Below are 17781 nucleotides of genomic sequence, written 5' to 3'. Positions count from 1 at the left end.
GGTTTGCAGGTGCCGGTGGTGGAATTAAAGGCATACTTATTAGCATGAAAGATGAACTTTCATGCTAATAAATAAGGCATACTTATTGGTCAGTATACTCACTTAACTTAAAATGTGTCATCAATTTCAAAACATTTCCATTTTAAGGACGTGATGAGACAAAACATATATATTGAGTGATTCATTAAAAGCAATGTTTTACTGTTTATTAGATTTCTGTGTTACATTTCAATGTTTGATTGACAATATTATGAGTTTCTTTTTTTAGTTTTGTCCAGTATTTGTCTGTTTAATCCCGCAAAAACAGGTTTTTCCCCTTTTATAGCACAGGTTTTTGCAGGTAAAATATTGAACCCCGATATATAATTACTTATTCTGAGTGCCTATTCTGTCAAATTGTTAATTTCATTATGTTTACTCTAAGTTAGTTATTTCTAATGGATAGAAAATAGTATACAACATAGTGGTATATTATTTACCGGGGTGGTGGGGTAAAGGTGGCAATTTAAAGTTGAAATCATAGGTCCTTTTACCGTTCAGACCAACATTAAACTAATTTTCGGCCATTTTAATTCAACTGCAAATTTCTTTAAAAGTTTTACACTCCACCTTGTAAATTTCACCCAATATGCCATCGCCAATGATAACATGATCTATTTCCAACATCGATTCAATTGTTCCATCATAACACAATCACTGAACACAGTTCTGTCAATCAAAGGAGCAGACCAACTTGAACTTGGTAAATAGACGATTTTAATATAGGCTGTGATCTGAATGGTGTCATCATGAACAGCAAATAGTCAGTAATTATTGATATCATGTCTATTCAACCATTGTGACCTGAATCAATCGACTTTGCTAAATCAATCATTGTAGAATGGTGAATATTTTAATAAGATGCTGTCAATTGATTTCATTTTATTTCAAACAAATTGAACAGCATATATTTAGGAACTCAGTGAGTTTATTTTAATAAAGCAAGAAACTTCTCTCGTCAAGTAAAAATGCAATTTGAACCTGCAGCTATATTCACACTGCTAAAATGTGGGTTAAAAATTATAAAATTGGCGGAACTTACCAGGTGAACCACAGAATTGCTGATCCAACAGTTTTAACTCTTTTTAAAAGTTTTAACTCTTTTTAAAAGTTTTAACTCTTTTTAAAAGTTTTGACGTTGTTTTATACAACAGGGGTGAAATGCATGCACATAATTATAGACTCTAAATAAAGTATTCACATCAATCTTTTATTATTCAGCATTACGGCTACTTTGGCTAGTATCGGAGCAGCAGGTGTACCTCAGGCTGGTTTGGTTACCATGGTGATTGTCTTAAATGCAGTTGGCTTACCAATCGATGACATCACTCTTATCATAGTCATTGACTGGTTCCTGTAAGTTTGTTATATAACTAACATGTATCTTTAAATGTATTTTGTGCGATAATGAATTGAAATACCGTAATGCCCCCAGCATACTTTCCTAGCGGCAGGGTGTTTCAACCAATGACAAGCCTTGAGGGCGCACACCACCAATAGCGCGTCCCATTGAAATACACGTGAAAACACGTCTCTTCTTTGCCCGATTTTAGAGCTTTTCGGCAACAAATTGAACATAAATATACCACCAATCGATTGCAAATCGATGAAAATTTAATATATGTTTCAATGTACGGGTAGTCTTCCGATTAGATTTCAAGATATGTGCGTTTAAAGAGCACCATGACCATTTTCGACCCGTTTTTACCCTGAAAACCCGTTTCTTGTCATTTTCTCAATCCGAGGGCCTACTTTTTTCAAAAATTGGATTATGCAACTTTTTGGGATCCAAGTTCGTGTATAGGTCTCAAACTTTTATTTAAGCTATAACATGCTTCTCTTTTTCCTTACAAGTCCACAGAAAGGCCAAAATACCTCAATAAAGTTTTCGTTTTTACCGGAACTCATCCACATTACATCGCGCGCGGAGTGAATTAGAGGTGTGCGCCCTTATAATGCACATATGTAAAGTCGATTCTTTTCGTTATAGATTTGCAAACTTTATTAAATTTTGAGTTAAATTGTCAAATTTTATTGCTCTAGGATAAATAGATTTAGAAGAAATTACGTTTGAAGTCATGTGTCCAATGCAGAAAATATACAGTTTTTGTGACTTTGACCATTCTAGCAGTCTTGGCCATTTTCTTCAAAAATGCTACTCGCATCAGCGTCTTTTGAATGGTATATTTGCATTTTTATTTCTTTAAACGTAATAAAAGTAAGTTTATACATTTTCTACACATTCATATTTTTATATTAAGTATCATTTTGCCCCCCAAAAAATTGACATTTGAGTCGTTTTAAGGACATGTGCTAAAATTTAATCATGATATTAAATTAATGAAAACTCTCAGAACGCCGAATTTGCTTACTTTTTCATCACTTTAATGAACTTTAACAATATAAATTAAGAAATTTAAATAACATTTTCACTATAAAACACTTTAAAATCATTAAATGGCTTTTAAAGTTTTAATTCAGACCGCAAAATTGGAATTTTACACATATATCCGTCCTGTTTTTGACGTGATTCCTGTAAAAAGCCTACTTCGGGCCAATTAAGCCTATTATGCCTTATAAGGGCGCACATAACCAATAGCGCGTCCCATTGAAATCCACGTGAAAACACGTCTCTTCTTTGCCCGATTTTAGACCTTTTCGGCAACAAATTGAACATAATATACCACCAATCGATTGCAAATCGATGAAAATTTAATATATGTTTCAATGTACGGGTAGTCTTCCGATTAGATTTCAAGATATGTGCGTTTAAAGAGCACCATGACCATTTTCGACCCGTTTTTACCCTGAAAACCCGTTTCTTGTCATTTTCTCAATCCGAGGGCCTACTTTTTTCAAAAATTGGATTATGCAACTTTTTTGGGATCCAAGTTCGTGTATAGGTCTCAAACTTTTATTTAAGCTATAACATGCTTCTCTTTTTCCTTACAAGTCCACAGAAAGGCCCAAAATACCTCAAAAAAGACTCATCCACATTACATCGCGCGCGGAGTGAATTAGAGGTGTGCGCCCTTGATTGTGTCCGTTTGTCTGCAATGCGCGTGCGCCATGCCGCTCAGCGGCAAGCGGCAGGGTAGTATGAAACCAGCTTTAGTGCCTTAGTGTCATTTGTTTTCTCCTACTTTCAGTGCATATTTTAGATTTTTTTAATACGGTAGCTCAACATTTAGACCTAATGACTTTTTTTCTGAAAACGTGCAGCCCGTTGCGGCCTATATATAATCTCTTTGCTTATTTTTCTGAACGCGCGCCCATCTAAAACGCGTTTTAGGAAAGTATGTTGGTGTACGTTGATGTTCCATGTTTTTTGCTATCTACTGAAGATAGCATTTAGAACTTAATACAGAAAATAATTTAACACCGTATACATAATACATAATTTATGCATGCCAGAACACGTAAAGTATTTGAGGCTTTATTTTGATATTAAATCTTTGCTTTTTTTAGCTATCTACTCAAGATAGCATTTACGTCGCGTTCCCTATAAAATACACAAAAATCTGGAAACAGTTGAAAAAGCCCAATTTTGAGTGTTGACAAAATCGTTGAGGCCCGAAAAGTTGAAAAATCCGACTTTAATTCTTAAAAAATCTACAACATTTGACAAAAGTAGAAAAGGCCTAATTTCGGTGTCTGACAAAGGTAGAAAATGCCTAATTTCGGTGTTGCAAAAGATCTATACAAGAAGACCAAACAAAATGAGAAAAACAACCTTTCATAGTTGAAAAATATGGAAAGTTGAAAAAGCCGATTTTTTTCAAATTTTTAAAAATACATTTAGCAGTAAGTCTTTTGGGGGTATATTTTAATATTTAAATCTTTGCTTGATTTTTTTTAGCTATCTACTCAAGATAGCATTCACGGCGCGGCGGGCCAATATAAAATACAGAAAGTTTGAAAACAGTTAAAAAGGCCCAACTTTGGTATTGAAAAAATTCGTCGAGGCCCAAAAAGTTGAAAATCCGACATTTGATAGTTGAACATCAGTGGCGGCGCCACGGGGGGGCATGGGGGGCAAATGCCCCCAGTCAGAACTCTTGCCCCCTGTTGGCCCCCCGAAAAAACCCAAAATTACGAAAATTTCCACTTTTTACGGTAATTTTACGCAAACTTTGTTGATTTTGCCCCCTGAAATTCACTTTGCCCCTAATGTCCCCCGAAAAAATTTCCTGGCGCCGCCACTGTTGAAAATGTACAAATTTGACAAAAGTAGAAAACTCCTTTTTTGGTATTGCCAAAGACAAGGCCTAAACAACAATATGAAAAGCATGAAAAGTTGTAAAGGCCGATTTTTGGTGTTGAAAATAAATTTTACAAACAAATTTTAAAAAGCCAAATTTTAGTGGTTGAAATATTCGAAAAGTTGAAAAGCCTATATCCTACAGAAGACAATTCATACATTTAGTATTAGCATTTTTATCAGCCAATTTGGTCGCGTTTTGAATCTTCATCTATTTCTACCATATAACTAGTCACGCTTTACTTTTTAGTTTAGTTCCATCAGGGATAATAGCCCCGTTATAACATTATCACACGCCTCCCGGACCTTTTATCTCTCTCTCTTTTAGCCTTTATTATTTAAATCCCGGTAGCTCAACATTAGGCCAAATGACAATTTTCTGAACGCACGTAGAACGCACGTGTTAGGTCAACTTTTGGGTATATTTTTGTATCATGTTTTTGATCGCTATCTACTGAAGATAGCATTTGAGCGCTACGTCCCGAATCTCCTTCTACTATATACACAGGTTATAGGTCTGTCACACTACGACGGACTGGATTAACGTACATCACCGAATACAAAAATATTTTATTCGGTGGAAAAATCACCAGTCCGGCAGAAGATTCGGTGGGATTTTGGGTCCGATTCCCGTTCGTCTCTCTATGCGTTGTGGCCGCTAATAACCCTGCAGGCGTCTTATATCCGATCGTTCAACGTCCGACAAATGACCGGATATGGGGGTCCGATTCCCGTTCGTTTCTCTATGCGTTGTGGCCGCTAATAATCCTGCAGGCGTCTTATATTCGATCGTTCAACGTCCGACAAATGACCGGATTTGGGGGTCAACGTCCGATAAATGTCCGGATTTTGGGATCCGATTCCTGTTCGTCTCTCTATGCGTTGTGGCCGCTAATAATCCTGCAGGCGTTTTATATTCAATCGTTCAACGTCCGACAAATAACCGGCGAATCCGTGGCATGTGGCACCAACAGGGACGTCCACACTATCAGAAAAGTGGGGGAGGAGAGGGTGTTTGAGAGGGTTTTTGACCCCTTAGAGGCAGTGACGTAGGAAGCACTTTTTCAGAGGGTGAACAAAGTGGGGAAAGACAACCTTTTCAGGGGGAAAACTTTGACGAAAATGGTCAAATATTGGCTAATAAGTACAAAAGGGCTACACATCTGATATATCAGGGCAACCAGCGTCATGGGGCAATAGAGGTGAAAAACCTTTGGACAATGAGGGCCCAATTGAAGCCATTTGTCATTTTTTGGATCAATTTTAGCACTATTATTGGGTACTATTTTGAAACAGCCACAAATTGGTGAAACGAAAGCCTAATTGAAGCCATTGAAAAGTTTTCACAATTATTGTATAATATAAACAAAAATAACACGTGGATGTCCATAGCAGAAGCAAAAAGGAAGACTTGTCCATTTTTCAAAATAAAGTCAGTAATAGACCTAAGTCCGTCTTAAATACTGATTTTGGTGACAAAATGTCACGGGCCCTACATATCGACAGGCCGGCAGTAATTTTCACAGGCTTTTGGGCCAAGGAACGACATTTAAAGCACTGCCTATAATAATCACAGGCCTATACTTAGGCTTACTATATACTATCCTGGGCCTACTCAATAACATACAATTTAACCTTTTCCATGTTTTCTCTTCTTTTTTCTTTCTTGTCAATCACTAAAACTGGTAGGAATTTGATATTGCGTCCTCTACCCTTCAGAAAGTGCCCTCCCTCAACATGCTCAATACTACTTACATGCATAGGCCTACTAAATTACGTGTAATTTAACTTTTTCTCTTCTCTTCTCTCTTCAATTTTTCTCACTTTCTTTTCTTTTTTCTCTCCTTTCCCCCTTTTTTCTAATTTTCAGTCACTAAAGTACTGGGGAAATATGATATTGCGTCACACACCCTTCAGAAAATCCCCACCCCATGATTGATGCACATGTTCGCCATAGGCCTACATCCGGCACAAGCGCCTGCGAAACCTTGCAAACACCTGCGGTATATAAACGAAAGAATAACGAACAAACCCAGGGTATATATACAGAACTGTACGAACACACATCGGACAACTTCCGAACATGTGTATTCGGCACACGCCGTTTCAAAGTTTGTGCATGCACAAAACTTGAAACGTATTGTCGACGGACTAAACAAACATCACCTAACACGAAACGCATTTGGCGGATAATAGCAGGACATATGAAGAACATAAAACGAACATTGACGAACACTAACGGATTTGCTAAAATACCATCCGTTTCTTATACGGAAGACCGATCCGGTGTAGTGTGACACTAACACGGTCTGGGTCAACGTACATCACCGAATGCAAAAATATGCTATCCGGTGGTGAATGCCTCACAGGAACGTATTTGCAACGAACACGGGCCGAGTGCAACGAACAAAGAACGAACATGAACGAAAGGAGAGCGAACAAACTCCGGCAATATTCAGCACCATACGAACACACATCGGATAAATACCGAACATGTGTATTCGGTACACTCCGTTTCAAGTTTTGTGCATGCCGACGGACTTAACGAACATCACCTAACACGAAACGCATTTGGCGGATGATAGCAGGACATAAAAAGAACATAAAACGATCATTGACGAACAACAACGGATTTACTCAAATACCATCCGTTTCTTGTACGGAAGACCTATTCGGTGTAGTGTGACAGAAGCATTACGTTTTACATTTCTTTCTCTATATTTTAGTGCTATCACTAAAATAGATATAATGATACGATCCTTCATAAAAACAATAACGTAAAACAATAAAGTTTTTTGTTCCGAATGGTTGTCGAACACACTTTTCAATTAGAAGGGTATAAAACCATTTGTTTTGCTCCGATGGGTCATTTGTCCGAAATGCATTTAGTCCGAAGACGAAGGATCATTTGTCCGAAAATATCGGCCATTACTCCGAATGGTTATTAGGCCTACTCCGAAACAGTATTTCTCTTAAAGTTCGCTACTCCGAAAGGTTTTTATTCCAATGGGGCATGAATCCGAAAATAACATAATAGTTATTACTCCGAAAGGTACTTATTCCGAAGGAGCATCAGATATCCCGTCATTAATCAGAAAACAATATTTTCGGAGAAACGAACCACTCGGAGCAAAAACCTTTCGGGGCAAAAACACGCTTGTCATTTTCGAAGCAATGACTTCCATGGAGAAAATACCTGCCGGACTAAGCCATTTCGGAGAAATGACCGTTCGGATCAAAAACCGTTCGGAATAGAGTAGGCCCTACATTTGGAGTAACTCATCCAAGTCAATAGGCATATCTCATTCTTGTCAAAGTGATAGGCGGGCAGACTTGGGCAAGGAGTAAGTCTCCTGTCATGCTGCGAAATGTCACAGCGAAATTGACCCAAAATTCACCGGTGCAAACTTGTGATAACGGGGAGGTGCAACTCCTATTTTTTTTTAAATGAATACACGGTGCAGACGGACAATTTTAACATTGACCATGTAACCATGGTAACTTCACCTTTCACTATTTTTAAAACTGCGGATTATATATAGGCCTCATACCTTTAAATAACTTCATCATAATTTCACATTTTTTATCTTTTCTTTACAGAGATCGTTGTAGGACTGCGATTAACGTGTGGGGTGATTCCATCGGCGCTGGTATCATATACGAGAGATCTAAGGAGGATTTGAAAAACCTTCCTGACCCATTTGATGTTGACATTCAGCCAACCCACAACCATGATAACTACGATACGAAATTGTAACTCGAAAATTTACATAGAACAGCATTGTTTGTTGCACGGTGGCGGTGCCAAGGGGACCCCTCCCAAAGCCAAATTGGTGTCCGAATTTCCTCCCATAGGCCTATTCCACTTTGCCCCTCCCACCTCCCCCTCCGAAAAAAGTCAGTGTCGCTCCTACTATCCGCGGGATTCGACCAAACAAAAAACCTCATATAACAACAACATCGAGCTTCATATCCCAAGGGGGCACGTGCCCCAGGTGCCATTAGGGGGGGGGGGTGCGAATTGACCAATTCAGCATCGATTCTGCACCCCCAATCATTCAATGAAAGTCAACATTTTTGTGCGCTTTGCGCTCATTTCAACTCAAAGTTGTTTGAAAGATCAATTTAAGACTGATATCATTATAACCAACATTAATTAGTGGTAGGTCCTATTTCTGCCAATTTTCTCTCGCTCCGCGCGCAATTCTTTCAAGAATTAGGGGGGGCTCCATTATGTATCCTTAGCCCTGGGCACCACAACCCCTAGCTACGCCACTGTCCCTGCACACTTAAAAATACGGGGTTAAATATGCACCGACTAAAACCAAATTGACCCCGTTTCATTGCAAACAACCACTTTTGGGGTTCTTTTTGGGCCCGTGCGGGTCAAATTTGACTACAAAAGTGGTTGCTTGCAATAAAACGGGGTCAATTTATTTTTAGTCGGTGCATATTTGACCCCGTATTTTTAAGAGTGTGGTTTGTAAATATTTGACTAAGGTTTTCGGTACAAAAGTATATAGGGCAAAGTAATGTACAGTTACTGAAAAGGCTTACTGAAATGACCGTAATTATCAGTACTATATACAGTACACGAGGTTTGTGTCATAAAGCTCCGTATGTTGAGCTCACCACCGCACAGATGTAAAAACTTCCTTACACTACCTCAAATAAACATGAATTTGTCAACATTTGTGGGATGTACTTGTCTTGTTCCATTGCGCTATGCTTTCAGGTTTTGGGTGCAATTCCTATACTCAAATTATATATATTTTTATATTTTCATTATGGCTTTCTTGTATGTTTATGTACCTATTTTGTAAAACAAGTACATTGAACTGGTGTAAATATGATTTATATATTAGATGTCATAGTTTATAGAATACTATGCTAAGATATTGACTATAAAGTCAGTTAAAACTTGCTCTCATCCAGAGGAGTAAAACTGATTGACCAACAAGAGCTAACAAGTAGGCCTATGTGTTTTTACCTATTTTACCTACTACAACTTTAGTAGACCAGCAAACACAAAAAAAGATTTTGAAATAATTCGCAAAAGGATAGAAAAAGTTGCCAGAACACTTTGAACGTCGGTTATAATAACATTAAAAAAATTGTTTTCAAAACTCACTGCAAAATATTCTAACATAATGTTATTTAAGTGTTGACAAAACAGTTTGCAACAATATTTTATAATAACATTTGAAAAAATGTTGCTGTAAAGTCCTTCAAAACGGTATAAAATGGCATAATTATAACCTGACATTATCAAAATGTTTTGCCAAACCCCCCAAAATGTTTTTATGTTTGCTGGTAGTCTTCCTGTCTGTGTTTAAAGTCTTGGATAATTCTTTCTTGTAATAAAATGCTTTTAGTAATATAAAATGATGTGATGTTAGTAAATTGTGATGTTGCCTATATTCCATATAGAAAATACTTAAGAAATATAGTATAAGTCCATACATACATGGCTAATAAGATTTCACTCGAAGTCCTACAGCTTCATGTAGTCTGACGCCATAAAATGGAAGCCCCGTAGAAATAAAACTTTGAATGTTTGGGGCAAACATGGTAGCTATGGAAATTCCTGCTGAAATTTCTCTACAGAAACAAGAAAATCAGTCCTGAAAATCATTCCATATTTCCCTCATGCTGTATACATGCACAATGAATACAACAGAAATCATGACTGAATCTAAATATAGCCCAAATTATTTAAATTTCTGGTTTTTATTGTTGGTTATGTTGGTGAACCTTTAGAAATAAAATACAATTTGCCAGTTTGCCATATGGGACTGTCCAGATCTCCATTTGTGGCACGAGACCTATAGCTTGTTTTAAACACAAAATACAATACAAAATCACTGGTGAACCGGTTAATCATTCTATGTATTAATTGCATTTATTCTTAACTTCCATCCTATTTATTATTTTAAATAATATTTGAAACATATAAAATGGTGTTAGAAAAATGTACATAGGCCAAATGGGCTATTCCATTTAAAATATACACTATCTAAAGTCTTCCACAGAGGGAGTAAGAGTTTCGAATAGAACAGAAAATTGGGTAGCTTCCATTTGTAATAGGCTCACTCCAGTTGTGGAAGAGATAGGTTAAGACATAATTACAAGGGGAGTGTGAGTTTCAAAATGATTAACCCTGACCAATTATATTTGAAAAACATACTCCCCCTATGGAACATATTTCCAAAATCTTCCACAGGATTAGTGTGAATTTCAATTGGAATAGCACAATTATATGCTATCTCAAATTGTGCATTTACAATGTATCTTAAGAATTTCTTACAAATTCAATTAAATCACCATTATCAGATATTTCAGTTTGAAATTGATATTGCACAAAATCTTGATTTATTTATTACTTATTTATTACTGAAACAATCCATTTAATCAAAAACATTTAAAGATAAATACAGACAACCCAGCAACATTTAAAGGGCAATTTGTGATCCATAGCATCATCCCCCCACTTTTCTCAAAACAGTTGGGTTTTTATACAACTGGAAACCTCTGGGTAGGCTACATAATGTTTATGTTTTTAAATAAATACAGACAATACAGCAATATTTAAAGTAAAGTTGTTGTTTTCTTTGACGTTGACCAAGTGGGAAGGCAACATAAAATATGACTTTCTAACAAACTTTCTCAATTTCTCCATTCAGTACTCTGTGTTCCCACTGCTGTAAGTTGTGTTATGGCCTGTTGCAAGGAATGTTCAAGGGGCTCTTAATCATGAAAAAAGAATTTCTAAAGTGAGTCTGTTAACAGCCACTCAAAATTAATCAGACGATACTTGTATCATTTGACAAACAAAAAATAAAGCATAATATACAGCAAATTTGATACCTTTTCTGGGACTTCCAAGTTTCCCGGAGTCCTAATGTGCCTCACCCAGTTAGTCAAGTACCAGCAAGGGAACATGATCAAAATACAAGACCCGCCTTCAAGGGCACCAGACTTAAACTGAAAAGTTTATTGCTTCTTAATAGCAATTATGTGAAATGTAATACCCGGGATGTAATATGTGATGTGATCAAGCAAAATCAGTCAGAACTCTCCCAAATGTTGATTTTGAGATATAGCCAAACAAGTTTCCTATTGTTTTTGAACTTGAACTCTTTAGTGATCATATCTTTTTAACTGGTTGTCCAATTTCAATGGGGTTTTCTGCAAAATTTATCTTTGCAAATGCTGTTTACAATCCTATAAAAAACTGAAAATTGAATGTCCAACTTCAGTCTGACTTTGCATGATCACATTACATTATGTTAATTTTAAAGTGTTCTTATTTGAAAAATCTGGTTTCAAAGAGTAAATGCTTTTTAATGATATTTCGCAAAAATATATATACAATTAATAAGTACAGATACTAATTCATAAATACTACATCCAGTTATACCACAGTTACATCAATTTTTTCCAAGGCTTTTGTGATTTTTCCCTTCAAACAAGGGCTGATTTTCAATGTTTTTACCGAAAAAAAAGGACCTTTGTTAGATTGGCATCACACCCCGCTGGCTACTAATTTGCACCCGTTTTATTTTCCTACGTTAAAATTATGATATGGTCCAAAATATGCTTGAAGTATGTACATACATCGCGACTACTTAGTGCCAGAAGTGGGTAAGTGCAATAGTTGCCATAAAACATTTGTCAATTTACATACAGTATATTGTACTCATCTTCACATGGCAGCTATTGCACTTGCCCACTTCTGGCACTGAACAGTTGATAATAGGAACAATCTGATACACAAGAACTGATTGTTATTTTTTTTAGGTAAGTGAACTGTACTTGAAAATGTGAATTTCTTTGAAATGACTATAATCAAATTAGTCCTTACATATACAATATATATTACAGCTTAATCTACATTAAACTTTATAAACATGAAAATGTATGCCTTAAATTTTTCAAACTATTTCTATTTGACAAGAGCTGTGTAATGCGTAGAGCTATCCAAATAATCAATAGACCCTATCAAATACTACATCACTCGTCTTCTTTTAAATAAAATTCTGTTCATCATAAGGTACCATGGGACAATTCGCATGATAATACAATAAAACAGGTGATAGGTAAGAATGGTTGTGGAATCGAACTATAGACCTGTCCCTCTTTCACTTAGAACCAATATGTCCACCATTTCAATTGTTATACCATTCCGGTTGTGTTTATTCGATAGGGTCTATTTGCTTCTAAGTTCCAGTCATAAACTACAATTACATCTAGTTCAATTGTCTGAGTAAAACACTGTATATTTGCGGTCGTAGTGCACGTTAAGGCCGGCTTACACGATGCAATTTTCCATGCAATTGCCTGTTGCACAGACCTTGGAAAAAGATTGCTCCGTGTAATTTGGATTTGCAAGGAATTAATCCCCCGTGCATCAGGCAAATTAATCCCCCAAGCAACAGGCAAAAAGGTACAGACATGCTCTACTTTCAAGGTTGTTGCATGCAATCTAACCTCCTTCAGCCAATCAGCTGAATGAACACCGGCTGGTCACTGCACTCATTTGGGAATGTGTAGGGACCAGCTTGATTCACCATCCACAACATGGTAAATGTGTGCACATGCTACATTATAATACACTTGTAGGTCTATGTTGTTGGTGGTGGTGGTATTTAGCCCTTTTGATCTTAGTTTTCCTTAGCCTTTTCTTTATGGAAAATTGTATAGATATACAGGAGAGGATGGCAATCTTTTGCTTTCAGGACAACACATGAGCCATTTGGATATGATTACGAAAATCATTAGCCACTACTTATGTTTTGAGTATATCCCCAAACCTATGAGCACGCTCAAGGAATTGCAAGGCCACCCATTGCTCGGTGTATTTTGTTCAATTGCTTAGCTTCATGGTCAGTGAGCACATAATCTCACCCACTAAGTAATGGGCCTTGCAATGGAAATTTCATCGTGTAAGCCCACCTTTAGAATATGACTGTTGTTAAGTGAACTGGCTCGATCAAGCTTTCTTTGTTACGAACTACTGATCGAAATGATCACAACACAAAGCCTATGCCATATCATAATTTGGAGCAGGACTAGGTGTATGAGCCCACTTGAACCAGTAACCAATGCTTACTAACATGCACTACCGCAGTGAATTAGTCATACTCACAGGATAAAGCACTGCAATAATTATCTATCGTCCCCTCTCGGGCAAAAAGGGGGAAGCACTTTTTGGCAGGGCAAATGATTGGGGGGAGCAACTTTTGGCAGGTCGAACAAGGAGGGGAGATATTTTTGGCAAGTCAAAAGAGGCGCAAGAGATTTTTGGCAGGCACTAATAGGGTACCTTTCAAATATAATGCTCTAAAAAGGACTAAGGAAAACAGTACGGAAACATTGTAATATGCAAAATTTCCTGCTCCCTCACACTATACGATTTAAGGTTTGCAAATTGGGTTCCCAGAAAATTGGTTATGTGCAAGAGGGGTGAGGATTGTTTGGCAGGCCAACAGGGAAGGGCAAGTTTTTTGGCCTGCTAAGGGGGAGGCAAGCAATTTTTTGGCAAAGACATTATGAAATTTGTCCATCTGGGGGCAGATAATTATTGCAGTCCCTAAAGGTTGCATCACAGGATATATATAAATTGCTAATGTTCAAATTCAAAAGTTACTAATTTGTTTGTTTATTTATTTTGTTTGTTTATTGAGGGTGAGATTATGGTCAAAATATGCTTTACTCAATGTACTTTCATTCCTTACACATATGAAATGTTATTGAACATATTAGAGGAAAAAACAAACAAACAAATAAATAAACAAAAAAAATAATCCCTTTCTACACTTAACCTATTGAGACATTAATTTTCCTGAAATATGATTTTCCATGATAGGCAAGCTTCTTGGAGATAAACTTAAATAGCTTAGAAAGCTTAACCAATATAAAATGTGTTAACAATAAAAATCTGTCAGTTTCACAAATTGCCACATCTAATTTCAGAAAATCCAGAACAACATGGAAGCAAACGGAACATATGTGGGTAGCCCTTTTATTTCATAATGAAGAACACTAGACCTTGGCTGGCAGTGGTTCCGCTTCATGTGGACTGTGTTTTTCACCTTTTGATGACTGAAATAAAAAAAATAATATAACATAAAAAGAAAAATCAAAATCATAATATTAAATGGCATCTATACAAATGCATGTAGTTTTTTTAAATTAAATTGATTCTAGTATGAAGAGTAAAATCCACTTCAGACTTTATGTCAATTATTTAAAATGGCACAAGTTTTTTGTTGTCAACATCACCTAAATCAGTAAAATTATATAATCATAATCATAAATGTCTGAATGATTTTGCTGGAATGCAACTTATGAGTATCAACTGCCTCCCTCTTTCTGTCTTTCAATCTTAAATAGAGGGCCTGCAACTAATTACATACATACCTTTGATTTCTCCTTCTTTTTCATTGACGATACCACCTGTAAGATACAACAAAAGATTATTTAGAAAACATGATCCATAATTTGGTGTAGAAGTAGTAATGCAACAGGATTAATTACCATAGGTGTAAACAATTTTGGAATGTATTGCCCTGCACTAGACGTACACTATAACTCAGCATCGGACCATTGATTATCAAAGAATAGACATAAAGACCTGCATCGTAATTCTATGGTAGTTTCACATTATACAGAGTCCTGTACATTTCATGTGCACCTGTAAGATTAGTGTCTCTGAAATGAGAGGTATTGTATTCAATATACGATTGCATGCATAGTTGCATACACATACATGCCTGGGCATACATGACAGATGATGAGTGCAGCCTTCTTTCAGTGCAGGGCAATACATTAAAAAATTATTTTAACCTATCGCTGTGGTAATTATATTCTGGGAATTATTAGGATTTTACCACTACGCCGAAAAGTAGATCCATGTTAAGAGTGATATTGTTGATCTGCCTGGTCTATATTTTGCATGTTAAAGAAAGTATACAAAGTATATATAGAACTTCAATTAATAATTTGTAATACTTCTGGCGAGAAGTCACAAGACAATTCTCAAAACAAAATATATTCATATTAATCTGCGATGTTATTAGGCCCGCTGATTACGAGCTGATCAAACTATAATCCTGATACATCACTACTTCTACAGCAAATAGTCCCTGGGATAAAAATAGTTCAACTTTGATATGAAATGTTTGCAATGTCTAATTGCCAGCATTGATCAGTCATGGGTGCTTTTGATTGGAGAGCATATGTGTACATCAATATCAAAAGGATGCACTTGTCAGCTGCTACACTGATGTGTCTCATTTCACACAATAACTGGGAATAAATACCAGACTCATTTCAAGTGGGGTCACTTAATAATCATCCCAAGTCAGAACATTCCATAACCATGTCACTTGGGGATGATTTGAAGTGACCCCCACTTGAGATGAGTCTGGTATTTATTCCTAGCTATTATGTGAAATGAGGCACATGTAGCAGCCGACAAGTGCATCATTTTGATATGGATGAACACATATTGAACAAATTAAAAAGTCTTGCACCATCCAGAGATGTTGTTATTTGATTACAGGTCTTTACAATGCAATTTTTGAAGATTATAGATGACCGTACAGATGACCATATCACATTATGACAGCGGTTATAAAGTTTGCTAGTAGAAAGTAGGCCAATCATATAGCATCATTGGGCTATTCCAGTTGAAATCCATATACCCACTATGGAAGACATGAGCTTAAACTCCCACACAAGGAGTGTGTGTTTCAAATGGGTTATCTGAATGGGTGGCTCTATTTGAAATCTGCACCCCCTGTGTGGAAATTAAGGTCATGTCTTCCACAGCAGGCGTGGATTCAGGGGGGGCGGTGGGTAATTTATAAAGGTCAAAAATTGTCCACTGAATGGCTTCAATTGGGCCATCATTTCGCAAATTTTTGGACTTAAATTTTACACAATAATTGTGCAAAAATAGTCCACCAAATGGCTTTAATTAGGTCTTCATTTTACCAAATTTTCTCACTTCTCAGGGGGAACATCCCCTCAGACACCCCCTGCATGCGCAACTTTATGGGTACATAATTATAAAGCAATAATTCAGACAAGAAAAGTCAAAACTTGTCCACAAATGGCTTTAATTGGGCTGTCTTTTCGCAAATTTTAGGCTTTTTCAAACTAAAATTTTACACATTAATAGTGACAAAATGGTCCATCAAATGGCTTCAATTGGATCTTCATTTTCCAAAAGTTTCTAACTTCTCAGGGGCGCACATCCCCCCTCAGACACCCCCCTGCGTCGTACAAGCGCTCAGGGATGGCTGCTTCACGGCCTTTACATTTTTATTCGCAACTTGCCCCCCCCCTCTGACTGCACTGGATCCGCCACTGTTCCACAGGGCATGTGTGGATTTCAACTGGTATAGAGTAGCCCATTGTTTATGCAAACCCGCTATGTGTGAATGCATGGCTACAAATGAATACAAGAAATGTCAAAACACTTTAGTCACTTACCAATAATATGAGAGCTACTAAAAGAACAACAATCAATGCCCCAAATATACAGCCAAGTACTATGCTAAGTATTTTCTTGCTTTGATCCGGTTTCTCATCTGCAAAGATAAAAAGGTGAATGCTGTTAATAATTTTAAACAGGTTTGACATCTACTCTTTATTCCAGAAAAATACAGCACTACCCGGGAGCAAAACCGGTACTTTTTTTGGGATTAAACAAATATTATCAAGTTCTGCAAAATGAAACATAGCTCAATCCTAATCATCAATTTAGTACTAACTGGAGATAAAAGAAAAAAGTTCACTATGTTACTAATTTCTTGGGAAAAGAGCCAAAAACATGCATTTTGTCATGTTTTCTGACAATCATTTCACAAAAGTCAAAGACTTGGAACAAGTCTAAGCATTCAAAATCTTAAGTAGATGTTGTAATTTTGATCCCACCTTTTCATGTTACTATAATTAAATGACTGGGTATAAAAAAATGAAACATGTCTTTTCCAAAAATTAGAATGCATAAACTGAAATTAGTCTTCATACAAGTCTTTGTATTCTGAATACAAGAAATGTCCTTCTGATGTCAAATAATTTTGATTTTTTGAAATTCACGATATAATACAAATTTGATGGCAAATTATTAAAAATTGATATCTTTTATATTTTTCTCATAATCCAATGATATGTACTTAAAGCAGGGACTGATTTTTGGAATTTGCAGGAGAGCTTTAGTCTTCTAGCAACTTCAAGGAGAGCTGTTTACAGTTTTTACAAAAGAATGTAAGGAGAGAATGGTCAACTAAGGAGAGCTAAAAACCACTCTCCTATATCAGATTTAAGGAGTTCTCTTCAAAAGGCAGTCCCTGCTTAAAGTGTATGTAGCTGGGAGCCGCCCATCATTTGAAACTGAAGATACACATTTTTTCCCAAAACACCTAAATTGTTTAGATCTTTTTGAGTTAAGTGTCAAAAATGTCAATTTT

The 17781-nt window shown here is 36.5% G+C and overlaps 2 protein-coding genes across 3 annotated transcripts in view; one reads left to right on the top strand and one right to left on the bottom strand.

Moving 5' to 3' along the window:
• Positions 1-8302, top strand: part of LOC140153166 (excitatory amino acid transporter 3-like) — a 47292-nt gene extending 38990 nt beyond the window's left edge. The window contains exons 6-7 of the mRNA XM_072175834.1: positions 1261-1395; positions 7901-8302. Coding sequence (XP_072031935.1) covers positions 1261-1395; positions 7901-8057 — 292 coding nt within the window. The 3' untranslated portion in view covers positions 8058-8302. The remainder of the gene's footprint in view (positions 1-1260; positions 1396-7900) is intronic.
• A 5538-nt stretch (positions 8303-13840) lies between these two features.
• LOC140153165 (uncharacterized) overlaps positions 13841-17781 on the bottom strand; it is a 69973-nt gene continuing 66032 nt past the window's right edge. For both annotated transcript variants that reach the window (XM_072175832.1, XM_072175833.1), the window contains 3 exons: positions 16802-16899; positions 14723-14758; positions 13841-14404 (listed from right to left, as the gene is read on the bottom strand). In XM_072175832.1, coding sequence (XP_072031933.1) covers positions 14345-14404; positions 14723-14758; positions 16802-16899 — 194 coding nt within the window. In that variant the 3' untranslated portion in view covers positions 13841-14344. The remainder of the gene's footprint in view (positions 14405-14722; positions 14759-16801; positions 16900-17781) is intronic.

The sequence above is a fragment of the Amphiura filiformis genome, chromosome 5, assembly GCF_039555335.1.
Source record: "Amphiura filiformis chromosome 5, Afil_fr2py, whole genome shotgun sequence".
Lineage (NCBI taxonomy): Eukaryota > Metazoa > Echinodermata > Ophiuroidea > Amphilepidida > Amphiuridae > Amphiura > Amphiura filiformis.
This window is presented reverse-complemented; position numbering and strand designations above follow the sequence as displayed.